This window comes from Marmota monax, unplaced genomic scaffold (genome assembly GCF_021218885.2).
Source record: "Marmota monax isolate L192 unplaced genomic scaffold, Marmota_monax_Labrador192_F-V1.1 WCK01_AAM20220418_F8-fsc00707, whole genome shotgun sequence".
NCBI classification, from domain to species: domain Eukaryota; kingdom Metazoa; phylum Chordata; class Mammalia; order Rodentia; family Sciuridae; genus Marmota; species Marmota monax.
This window is the reverse complement of record NW_026694914.1, coordinates 120,083-132,406: the sequence shown is the minus strand read 5'-3', so window position 1 is coordinate 132,406 and position 12,324 is coordinate 120,083. Positions and strand designations below refer to the sequence as shown.

At 45.8% G+C, this 12,324-nt stretch overlaps 1 protein-coding gene across 1 annotated transcript; it reads right to left on the bottom strand.

Annotated features, from left to right (window-relative positions):
- Positions 1–7,224: 7,224 nt before the first annotated feature.
- LOC124080970 (PRAME family member 12-like) lies at positions 7,225–9,860 on the bottom strand. Its single transcript, XM_046427058.1, has 3 exons — positions 9,574–9,860; positions 8,614–9,195; positions 7,225–7,798 (listed from the first exon to the last, which is right to left on the bottom strand). The coding sequence occupies exons 1-3, from the start codon at positions 9,858–9,860 to the stop codon at positions 7,225–7,227; spliced, it is 1,443 nt and encodes a 480-aa protein (XP_046283014.1).
- Between the last annotated feature and the right edge of the window lie 2,464 nt (positions 9,861–12,324).

Here is a 12,324-nt window from a genome sequence, read left to right as displayed (position 1 = left end):
TCAGGGACAAGAAGATCAGGGAGGAGGAAGTTAGGGAGAAGACTTGGGGGAAAGAAAAAAAATATGTAAGATTCAAAGCCACAAGGGATTTAGTGAAAGCATCGAGCAAACCCCTGTTACACACTGAACCACATCCCAAACTCCCCGTTTTTTGGAGGAACTGGGGATTGAACCCAGGGGTACTTTAATACTGAGCCACATCCCTAGTACAGTTTATTTTTTTTTATTTTGAGTGGGGTTATCACTAACATGCTCAGGATTTCCATGAACATGCAATCCTTTTTCCTCAGCTCCTGAGTTGGTGGAATTAGAGGTTGTTCTACTGTGTCCACTACAATCCACATTCTTAAAAACTCCCACCCCAAAATTTTATTCAGCAAAAGAACAAGGTACCCAATTCACCTTTTCTTTTTCTCTTCTTTTTCCCCCCATTGGTACCAGAAGTAGAACGCAAGGACACTAAACCACTGAGCCACAGTTCTAGCATTTTTTTTTAAATTCAGTAAATACAAGTTATAGGAAATGAGTAGTTCAATTATACAACATGTAGGGCAGATAGGCCTTTCCTATTAGTTCAGTTCCTGATTTCTGAAGCTTATTGCTTTGAGATAAGATGAAACATTGGACTGTTTCATTGAAAAATTAATAGAGACACAATTCCCTACATTATTGAAATGTAGGCACTGAATGAAATTTACCAGTTTCATTTTTCTAGTCTTATTTGTCTCTCAGAATTTACCTTGGTGGCCCTAGGGGTGTAGGTCTCTTTGTGCCAACACCAAGCAGATTTCAGAGCTGCAGTGCTTCTAATTGTCAAGAGTGCTCTTCCTGGTTCTTTGATTGTCTTCTCTAACTGGTGTCTCTGTTTGCTTCTACCTCTGCTCACACTTCTGTGCTATTGCATCTCTCATCTGGGCTCTGAGGCTGTAGGGTCTGGATCTTTGGACTCAATCAACCTTGGATTGAACATGGTTGAAAATAAGTTCATTTGTGCTGAATGTGTAGAGTCTTTTTTCTTGTCATTATTCTCTAAACAGCAGAGTGTAAACTGCTATATAATATTCCCATTGAATGCTGTGTTATAAGGAACCTCGAGATGGCTTAAAGCACACTGGAAGATGTGCATAGGTTATATGCAAAACTGCATAATTTATACGTGGACATTGAACGTGTGCACAGTTTGCTATACAAAGGAGGGGGGGTCCTGGAATCAAATCACTGTGGATAATGAGTGATGGCTGTACTTGGCCATGGGCTAGGGAGTATAATTTTCACATATGAGTTTACTCTCTAGGTCACTTGAACCCTATATATTTTCACACATCAACAATCATTGGTTTTGTGGTGGGTACCAGGGATTGAACTCAGGGACACTCGATCACTGAGCCACATCCCCTGCACAATTGTGAATATATTTTAGAGACAGGATCTCCCTGATGATCTTAGTGCCTTGCCACTGCTGGGGCTGGGTTTTAACCCCGTGATCCTCCTATCTCAGCCTCCTAAGCCACTGGGATTACAAGCATGTGCCACTGTGACTGGCAACCATGGCTTTTAGTATCAAAAACTAACCCAGGTACATTTAAGAAGAGAGAATGTAAAGGAAGCATATGGTAAAGCCCACAAGATTATTGGCAAATTTAGGACAATGCTGTGGAAGTGGGTGGGGACCAAAGGAAGCTGGCTAGTGTTGTGGTGGGCAAATGTGTTGCATCTGCAGTGGAGAGGAGAAATAAATCATATTCACACACTAGTGCTTTTTTCAATGCTTTATTCATATAAATCACTCAATAAAATTTCACTGTATATGTTCTTCATCAAGAATATGATAATCCTTAATGCTGGGCACTGCAATACACATAATCAATTCAAAACTAAAAGTTCTAAGTTAACCCTGAGCCCAGAAAACACTTAATCATGCCAGACTCATTAGAGACATTCCCTCTGCATGCTCAGCTCAAGTGCCAGGTTTAGAGTCTCAAGTCTCAGTGGTCCAGTGGATGCTCACTCACTCAGACCACAGTGATCAAGTCAGGAAATGATGGAGGCTTCTCCTGGGCTCCATGTGACAGCTGGTTGAGGAGACAGTCTTAATAGGAAGTCACCATTCTCACCAGGGTTGAGATGTGGCTGTAGAGTTTGAAAGTGGTGAGGATGATGCAGAGGATCAGGCAGATAATGACAAGAGTTGGGATATTAGTGCAGGACCTCATCAGACTCTCCAGCATGTGGCCATGAGTGCAGCTGGCTCAATGTCTGTTCACTTGCTCCATAATTTCTACTAAATATTGGGGCTCTGCTCACCATTTCAATCCATATCAGCTATTACCATATTTCTTAATAATGTCTTACATTCTTGGTCATGACCTCTTTTTTGACAATTTCTGCCCTGACCTCTCACCTCTGACTCCCATTAGGGTGAAGGCAAATGACCATGACTGAACTCTGAGTTTCCACTGGGTTGTGGACAGAGACTTGTCTTTATCAGGCTGTGCCTGATTCATACTAGAGGGCTCTGGAGGCTGTGCGTGGTAGACTTTCAGGTTCATTTTCAACTGGAAATACATAGGTTTAGGCCACTTTTAGGTTAAGGCCATCCTTACAGCTAGCCTGTACCACAGCTTGGAGCCCCCACAGAAATCCTGATTAGGAACTGCTGCCAAGTGACATAGCACATTGGGGGCACAGGTCACACCTTAGGCATTAACCCCAAACCACATCAGGAGGCAGAAAAATACATTTGACATTTTCAAACCTATCAACTGATGGTGGACCCTGCCTTACTTGGAGACTCCCATGTTGGGTGGGGAATTCCTTGACACAGGAAGGGCTTTCATTCAGAGGCCAAATAAACTGCACCTCAGCTACAAATGAAAACTAACACATATTACCTATTTATATATGTGTGTATACACCATCCCTAACTTATTCTCCTACCCCTGAAGAGTCATGCTGGCCTCCCTCACCAGAGTTCTTGATTGTTCAGAGAAGGGGAACATGATGGAGATGTAGAGACTGCTCTGTAGCTCTGGGGTTGGGTGTTACCTGTCGTGCTGGGACAGCCCACCCATTGCTTTATTTGGTGAATCATATTCTATGGAAAAGCCTTTGGGTATCCCCCATAGAAAAATAAAAACACACACTCAATCTGTCCTTCCAGTGTGGAAGCAGCACTCTTAAGATCTCAGAACTGGCTTGTCCTTGCATTTCAAAATTGTTTCTGTGCTGTCTGGTTTCTTGGTGTAACTCACAGCCAGTTTTCTGCAGGAAGGGAACACAGCATATCATCCAGTGCAGGCCACAAGTGAGAGTACAGGCTCTTGAAAGGGTTGGGTCTAATGGGAAGTCAGCCCTTTTTATATTTTATTTTGAGACAAGGTTTCACTAAGTTGTTTAGGCCCCTGCTAAGTTGCTGAGTATAGCTTTCAAATTGCAATCCTCCTGCCTCAGTTTACTGAGGGATTACAGGCATACAGCAGTGTTCCTGGCTTATATAGCAGGGATATTTAAACATTCAAATAACTAATAGGAAAGTTAAAAACAAAATGGTGAGTGTTAAGCATGGCCACAGTAAGAGGTTAAGGAATGCACAAAACCAGAAGAAGAAAACTAAGGCAACCAAAGCAGAAGTTACAAGGAAAAAGACAGAATCCAGAGTACTTGTATCAGAGCAGAGGGAGGATCTGTTCTGTTCAGCTTTAAATGCTCTTTGGTAACTGTAAAAATTTTCTAATTCCCAGAGAAGCCCAAAGAAAAAAACAAAAATGACAGCATATTCACAAATGACAAAGAAGAAAATCCAAACTTATCCCAGAAGAAAACACCAACCCACAGAAACAGACTAGAGAGTAAGGGAGGAAAACAGAGAAAAAGATCTAAGGAGAAATCAGAAAAAGAAACTAAAAACAAATAAGACCAGTCAGAAATAATTCTGTATCTTTCAATCAAAAACCTTGAATGTAAAGGGATTAAACTCCCCAATTATAAAATGCAAAGTGACTGAATGGATTTTCTTTTTTTAATGGACTCAGTCACCTGCAGTCTACAAGAAAGTCACTTCACCTCAGGACACACACAGAGTGACAGTGAAGGGATGGAAAAGATATTCCACAGGAAGAAAACCAACCTAGAGCAGGAATGGCTAGACTCCTGTCAGATAAAATAGACTACAGATTAAAACACAATAAAAAGAGACAAGGTGATCACACGAAGATAAAGGGGTCAATTCAGCAACATGAGACAGAAATTGTACACATACATGTGCCCGACACCTGAGCACACACATGTGCAAAAAGATATACTGGAATGTAAAAGAAGTCAACAACAATACAGTATGAACAGTGGGGGCTTTAACTCCCCTTTTCAGCACTGGATAGATCATCTCTGCACACAGTAGACATTTACAGACCATCCCACCTAACCACTGCAGAGCAAACATCCTTCTCAACAGCACACGTTCTCCATTTATTCTCAAAATAAATCTCCATAAATTTAATAAGAATGGAATCCATAGCAGGGGGAACACCTGGACAGTTACTAAGCATGGGAATTCTTCAGCGTGTTCCCCAACAACCAATGGGTCATTGAAGAGATCAAAACATTGTCATGTATGGGAGAAATAAGAAAAATAAATAAAAAAAATGAAAGTGTAAAATGCCTGTAGACCAATGAACAGGGCCACACAAGATATTCAAACCTGGGGATACAGCAAAAGCAATTCTAACTGGGAAGTCCTCAGCAAGAAAGAGCTTCATTAGGAAAATAGATCTCCAATAAATGGCCCAATATTGCATCTCAAGGGACTGGAAAAAATAAGGATGGGTCATGCCTCAGTTAGTAAATTTGGGAGAAGGAATAAAATCATAAAGCTTCTCGAGTAGCTGGGATCCCAGGCATGTGCCACTGCAACCGGCTTTTCATACTTGTTTGTTATTGTTTTGGGGACCAGGCAGTGAACCCAAGGGTGCCACACCAGTCAGCCCCATCCCCAGGTAGGATTTTGAAACAGGGTCTCACAACCTTGCTTACAACCTCCCTAAGTTGCTGAGGCTGGCTTTGAACTCACCATCCTCCTGCCTCACCTCCTGAGCTGCTGGAACTACAGCTGAGCACCACCAAGCCAGCTTTTCCAGTTGTTTTTGGAAGAGAATCTTTCAGGACATCAATTTGACCCACCTGTCCAGACCAATTAAAGAATGCATTCCATTGTTTTCATGTGGGTTGTGGTTCTTTCTTTTTGAATATTTCTAACAGATAGACAGCTGTATTCCAATTAAACCTTCCCAATGTGGTCACATCATTTTTGGATTTATTTATTTGTTTACTTATCTCTGTGATGCCTTGGATGGAACCCAGGCCCTTCCACATGCTAGCAAGTGCTCCACCACTGAGAAATGTCCCCAGCTCCCTGAGTTAGCTTTGATGAAGTTCACTCATTTCTCTAGAATAGCATGGTTTCTGGGTTTCTAAATTGTGGAGGTAAAATTGGCCAGTGTTAAGGAAGGGGCTGTAGAGTCTTTGGATACAGCTGCACAAAGGACTCTGCATCTTTCAGTGGCCAAGGAGTGAAACCCAGTCCCCACTTCCTGACCCGGCCACCCTTACAAACCCGGTCCTGTTTGTTATGACATCCTACAGTTGTGTGCTCGCTCACAGCACAAATGAACCTAGAGTCAAAAGATGAGGAACTCAAAGAGAGGTGAGTGCTTTATCCCCAGGCATCTGAGAAAACAAAGTGCCCTCACAATCCTTCCAGTGTTCAAGGGGTCTGGAGGCACCAGAATATCTTCAAGTCCCTTTTTAGTCATGATAACTCTTAAAAGAACACATGATGACAGATCTCATTATGCAGATCTTCCTTGACTTTATTTGATCCTAGAATCCAAAGAAATGAATGCCATTCAGAACCTTCCACCTGCCCCACTCGTGAAAGCTAGACTTAGAGCCTGAGCAAAGGAAGTGCCATAAAGAGGGAGCGAGGCACAAAGATCACTCTCTGGGTGACAGAGATGCCGGCTGTGCTTCGCCCTGACTCTGCTACCAGTTCCAAGAGTGAGCTGCAGTCTGCTTACACATCAAAGTGGGTTCCAGTTCACTGTGTGTGGAGAATTATTCAAGCCATAATTGAAACACGTCCACAGGCAGCTTTAGAATACCTCAAATGAAGACTGGGTGGACCTTGTTCTCATCCTTGGATGAGAAACTAAGGCTAAGGTCGCTGTACAACCCCATCAGCCCAGTCCTCAGCGGAGGGAAGTGTTAGAGGAAGATCTCTCAGTTATGTGCTACCCGACCCCCCACCAGAGCTTGCAATTGATTCAGTTTCATTTTGAAATATTTACAAGCGTTATCTACCTTTATGATTCTACTATTTTGCTGAAAGGGGATTTGGGTCCTTCAAGGGGCACCAAAGGTTTAACTGTGGACAGACTACCTAGGTGGAAGACAGGCAAGGTTTGGTGAGGCCCAGAGGCTCTGATCAATGTGCAGCATGGACACCTCCTGCAGCACTGGGAGTGGGACGATGGGTCCTGTCTTATGCACAGATGCCCTTGGCCAGCACTCCCAGAGACCAGGACCTGAGTTTTCTGGGTCTACATGGAGAATCACGAGGAAGAACCAGCATTGAATGTCTGGGTGGCACTGAGGTCCACTGAGAAGAGGTTTTCTTGCAATGGCTCATGTTCAATGCCGACATAGAATGTTCCAATCCACCTGTGTAAACCTGCATGTGTTAAGCCACAGACTAGCCACATATCATGAGCAGATTTCAGTTTGATACCTTGGCTTTTTGGGGCTGAACCTCATTGTTCACCAAGAACCCCATGCCTTCTTTCTCCATCAGGACCTGGAGAATCCCAAGTTTTCATTAGAAAGCCAGGTAAATCCAGTGCAGAGGACGTCAGAAGACTAACCTTGAGATTCTGTTCATTTCTGACAATTTATGGACCAGCCATGAAAGAAAGTAGCATCTTCCTGTGCCCATCAAGCCTGAATTTCAATCTAGAAATCCAGGTCCCTATGTATGTCTCTATAGAGACACATGTCTGGAAGGTCCTATCCTCGGGGGGCTTCCCTCCAATGGAGTCCCCTGCTGTGCTTTCCTTTCCCCATCCACTCTTTAGGCAATGTCTGAAATGGTGGGCTCTGTGTTCCCTCTAAGGTGACCTTTCTTCCTGGTTATACCTACAATTGCCTAGAAGTACACTTTTGAAACACGCCCAACTAGGCAGCTGTTGGACAGGAGCAGTGAATGAGACCCTGGTTATACATGAACTTGGAGCCACAACGACGACAGGGGACAGTAGAGAACACAAGGATGTTTGGCTGCCTAAAGTCCCTCACTATTGCTGTCAGCTCAGCACAGAGTTGGGAACATCTGCCTGGGTGGATGGTACCCCGGGCATCATAGCTCTCCAGAGGGGCAGGGTACAGCTCTATGCTCAACTGGCTCAGCCTGGCAGTGTGAAGCAGCAGGTCCCTCAGGGTTGACATAGAGAGGTGGTTCCCATGGATGCTCATGATCACAAGCTGGGAGCAGCGGCTCAGGGCAGGCAGGAGGGCCTGGAGCTGGGAGTCAGTGATCCCACAGGCTTCCAGGTCGAGGCTGTTCAGGGTGCTTGCAGTGCTGTCCAGCAGGATTTGTAGGGGCTCCAGACTGAAATCGGTCAGTTTGATGCCCCTCAGTTCCAGGTGTCTGAGCTGTCTGGCGTTTGGATATCGGGAAAGATAATTCCAGTCAGAATCGGACAGTGGGCAGTTGGTTATTGAGAGGGTCTCCAGGGGGGTCTTCAGGTGCCTAAGGAAAAACCAGATGGTTAGTGCTGAGGAGCAATGTCATGGAGGCAGAAGACAAATTGGCCCAAACCCAAAGTCACCCTGGTGATCTGACAATGGTCCACAATTAGGATGCTGCCTTTTGCAGAATCTGGTCATTCACGTCACCCCATGTCAGGGTGAGCCTTTCACCACATCTCCTGTGATGAGTCCGCATCTCGGTGTCCCCTCCTCTCTGCCAAGCAGAAAGTCACAGGTCTGGCCACAAGAGGTCATGGGGAGTCATGAATGAAGGACACATTTGAGCAGGATGTAAAAAATCCACTGGGGTTAACCCTCTGAGAGACTCACACCCTATACCCTCAGCAAGATTTCCACCCCTGCTCCTGACCCTTACACCCAGGATCACTACCTGGAGTTCAGAACAGCCTTCCCCAGGTGGGTATAGAGGCAGGTCCTCTGCTCCCAGCTGGGGAGCACAGAGCTTCCCTGTTGACAGGTGTCAGTGTGGGGGCATCCCTCCTTCCAAGCCCTCTTCTCTACCCGCTTTCCACCACCTTCACTGGACAGGCCTCCCACGGAGGGAACATCAATCCCATCCCTAGCTCCTGTCCCTCCCAACTGGATTCCCAGCATGGTGGCACTTCCCAGACTATGGGCCCTCCTTTAGGAGTATGCTCCAACACACGTTATGCGAACTAGCTTCAGGATCCAATAGGAACAAAAGGATGGGTTATTTACCTTCCAGTGTCTTATTAACCATGAGAGTGTCAGTGGCTGGTAGGTGCAAACTTCCTGTAACTGGTCTGCAGATGGTGCTCGCCCCCCCTTACTCACCTCAGCACCTGTTCCAGGTGGCCCTCGAGGAGGAAGACAGCATTGGCACAGAACTTCCGCAGGCAGTCCATCCCGAGGAACTGCGAGGTGAGCTGGGCAAGCAGCTGCTCCTGCTCCTCTTGGGAGGTGTAGGCAGGCACATAGACCTGGGAGACAAGCAGCTTCCTCAGGTTCCTCATCTGGCCCAAGAAAGGAGCACAAGCAGCCAAGGTGGAGGGCGCCCAGGCGCAGTGCACTTCCACCTTCTGGACAGAGTCCAGCTGCAGCAGTCTCAGGACCTTCCTGGTGTGACGGGTGGGTTTCCCAAAGATCTTCAGCCTATTGCAACACAGGTGCAGCCTGTCCCTTCTCTGTCTGACCCACAGGAACAAGTGGGTCAGGAATTCATCCAGGGGTCTTTTTCTGAGGCTCAAGTCAATGAAAACCTTGAAGGGTGGCTTAGCTGCCATTGCTGGACCAAGTTTCAATGTTCGATTCTTCTTAATGTCCTCTGGTGAGCAGGCATCAAACACGGCTCCAGACCACATCCTCCAGAAGTTCTGGGGAACATCCCGCAAATCCAGCACCTGCAGTTTCCACCTCCTGCGGGGACGACAGCAGAGTCTCAGCCCCGAGGCCCCTCCCTTCACCTCTCAGCTGCTGCCCCCTGCTCCACCTCTTCCTTCTGTCTCACTTTTCTCCATCCACTTCCCTCCAATCCAGCCTGGTGCCCCCACTTGTACAGACTGAGGCAGGGGCAGTTACTGCCTCCTTCATGGGTCACCACAGCTGCCACACGCACCTCCACATCTGGAAGCCTATCCCAGATGGGGCTCAGCATGGCCAAGGCCTCTCCACCCCTCCTTGCTGGCAGCACAGGAAGCCTGTGGTGCACAATTCAGCACCCACTCTCCCTGCCTATTCCCATCCCTTCCCTGGCACCGAGGGTGCTCCCTTCCAGGCCACCTAGGTCCCCCTCACCTGGGGTGATCCTGCTGGGCAAGCAGCATGTCCAGCCCATCCAGGGCCACTTGGATCATCTCAAGCTGTGGCTTCCTCATCAGGGCCCCCAGGGGCAGGCGGGTGAAGGGCCAGGCCTGTACCATTTTCTTCAGGACCTCAGTGTGTCCCCTGCTGAAGGCCTCCACAAAGAGTGGTGGGAAGAGCTCTATGGGCAGGTCCTCCAGATCCAGGACAGCCCTGGACTTGTTGCTCAGCAGGCTGCGCCCTGCCAGCTCCAGCAGCGTGGGTGGGGACTGGATGCTCATCCTGGGGAGTCTGAAAGAAGAAAAATCCTGGCAAATGGTCCAGGGAAAAGGTCACTATCCCATCCATTGCCAGCCTCTGGGAAGGGGGTACTGGGAAGTCTATAAGCACACCTCACCCTTATGGGGGAAAGCTTTGGATTATTATTTTGTCCTTTTAAAAGGGGAATTGGAGTGTCATGTGACCTAAACAGTAGGCCCCTAGATTCAACAACTATATGGCTGGAAATGGACTTGCCCTCATATGGATGACATTCGTTTTAATTTTTTTTTTAAAGAGCATTTATAAATATGTGCCCATATTATAAAACACTTGGATATTACAACAGAGTCTCATGGATATCTGTTACACATGTGACATTCTGCCATCTTAGGGGGATGTTGAAGAGAACAAACAGATCAGAACAGAGTCTGTGAACTGTTCCATGAGATCATTTGAAGCTTTTGGTATAATTTGTTTAAACAAATTATAAAAATACAAAACCACCTAGGCCATACAGTATACTCTTTTAGGGGCCGATATTGGCGACTGAATTTAGGACACTCAACCACTGAGCCACTTCCCTAACCCTATTTTGTATTTGAGATGGAGACAGGGTCTTACTGATTTGTGTAGCATTTCGTGTTCTGAAGCTGGCTTTGGACTCTAGTCCTCCTGCCTCCTCAACCTCTTGAGTTGGCGGGATTATTGGTGTGTGCCACCACACCCAGCCAAAGAGTATAATTTATAGGCAAACAATATAAATATTTCCATCATCAGAAAATAGAATTGCAATCAATTAGATTGAAATAGGAATCCAATCTCCTTGGTGAAGAAAGTGGCTGGGGCTCGAACTGGGCTTGATCCTCAGCAGCACATAAAAATTAATAAATGGTGGCCTGGGGATATACCTCTGTTATTAGAGTGCTTGCCTCACATGTACAAGGCACTGGGTTCAATCACCATACCACCAAATAAATACATAGATAAATAAATAAATTATATTGTCCATATATATCTTAAAAAACAAAACAAACAAAAAACAAATCAATAAAAGTTGGGCATGGAGCCTACACCTATAATCCCAGGGGCTCTGGAGACTGACACAGGAGGATCAAGGAATCAAGGCCAGCCTCAGCAAGAGCAGGTGCTAAGCAACTCAGTGAGACCCTGTCTCTAAATAAAATACAAAACAGGGCTGGGGTTGTGGCTCAGAGGTAGAGTGCTCCTGAGTTCATATACCCGGTATCGAAAAACAAAAAAAACAAAAAAAACAAAAAAAAAAAAAGAGAGAGAGAGAGAAAAAAGAAAAGAAAAGAAAAAGGAATTTGAAAGTGACATAAACTAAAATGGAAATCCTAATATTCAGCATAAAGGCAAAACCACAGTGAGAGGCAAAATCGAAGGCCTGAGTTGGTTCATGAGAAAAGACAGGTACAAAATTGTTCCTGAATCCACACAGGTGAGGAGGGAAGGCGCTGTTCCTTAGGCCAGTGAGGGACTTACGGGATCTGGCCAGGTGTGCAGGTGCTCTGAGCTTCAGCAGGTCAGGATGTGTCTCCTTAGGCTGCAAGACTCTTGTGCTTCTCTTCTGGCTCTGCAGAAGCTTTTATGGACCTCTCTGGCCACGCCCCCACCTCCATCTGATTGATCAGCATCCAATCAGAAAGCAGTATGTGATCACCTTCCCCAGTCTCCGCCCACTTAATCATGATGGGATTTTCTTCCTTGCATTAGTTCATTGAATCTGATGGTCATGCAAGAGCAGCAGAATCGGAAGATGTGAGAGTCAATGATGCCTTTGTCCATGCACTCCCCACCGTGGACTCAATTTTGTCCATATGTGACCTTCCTGTTTCTACTGTGAGACGTAAAAGTATTTAATCCCTAATGTAAGAAAAACATTACTGGAAAATACCTTTCTACAGGGATCTTAGCCATATCAAAATTATTTGAAAAAAAATAATTTTCAAAAATATTTTGAAAACTCCAGAGAGAAAACAGCTTTTGGAAGACAGTACTGTCATCCACAAAGATTACAGAATGGAAACCATGTTTCCAACAGTCACACAAGTGTCAAGTTAACTTGCAGCAAATATGAGCACACTAAGGGAGGCAGAGGACACAGGAAGGTAGAATCAGTCTTCTAGACTTAGGGCAAGATTTCTTCTGTCTCTTTGTACTGGGGATGAAACACATTGGCTCTCTTTCACTGAGCCACATCCCCATCCCTTTTTATTTTTTTGCTTTTATTTGGAGACAGAGTCTCACTAAATTGCTTAGGTCCTCCCTAAGTTGCTGAGGCTGGCCTCAAACTTGCCATCCCCCTTCCTCAAGTCTCCTGAGTTGCTGTGATTACAGGCACTGGCCACCATGTCCCATCAGACTTGGGAATGTCTGAAAGCCACTGAGGGTGGAAGCGGCGAGCAACTTGGGATGTTGGAGAGAAAGACACAGGGTTGGACAGCAGGTGTCCTTGACTTCAGG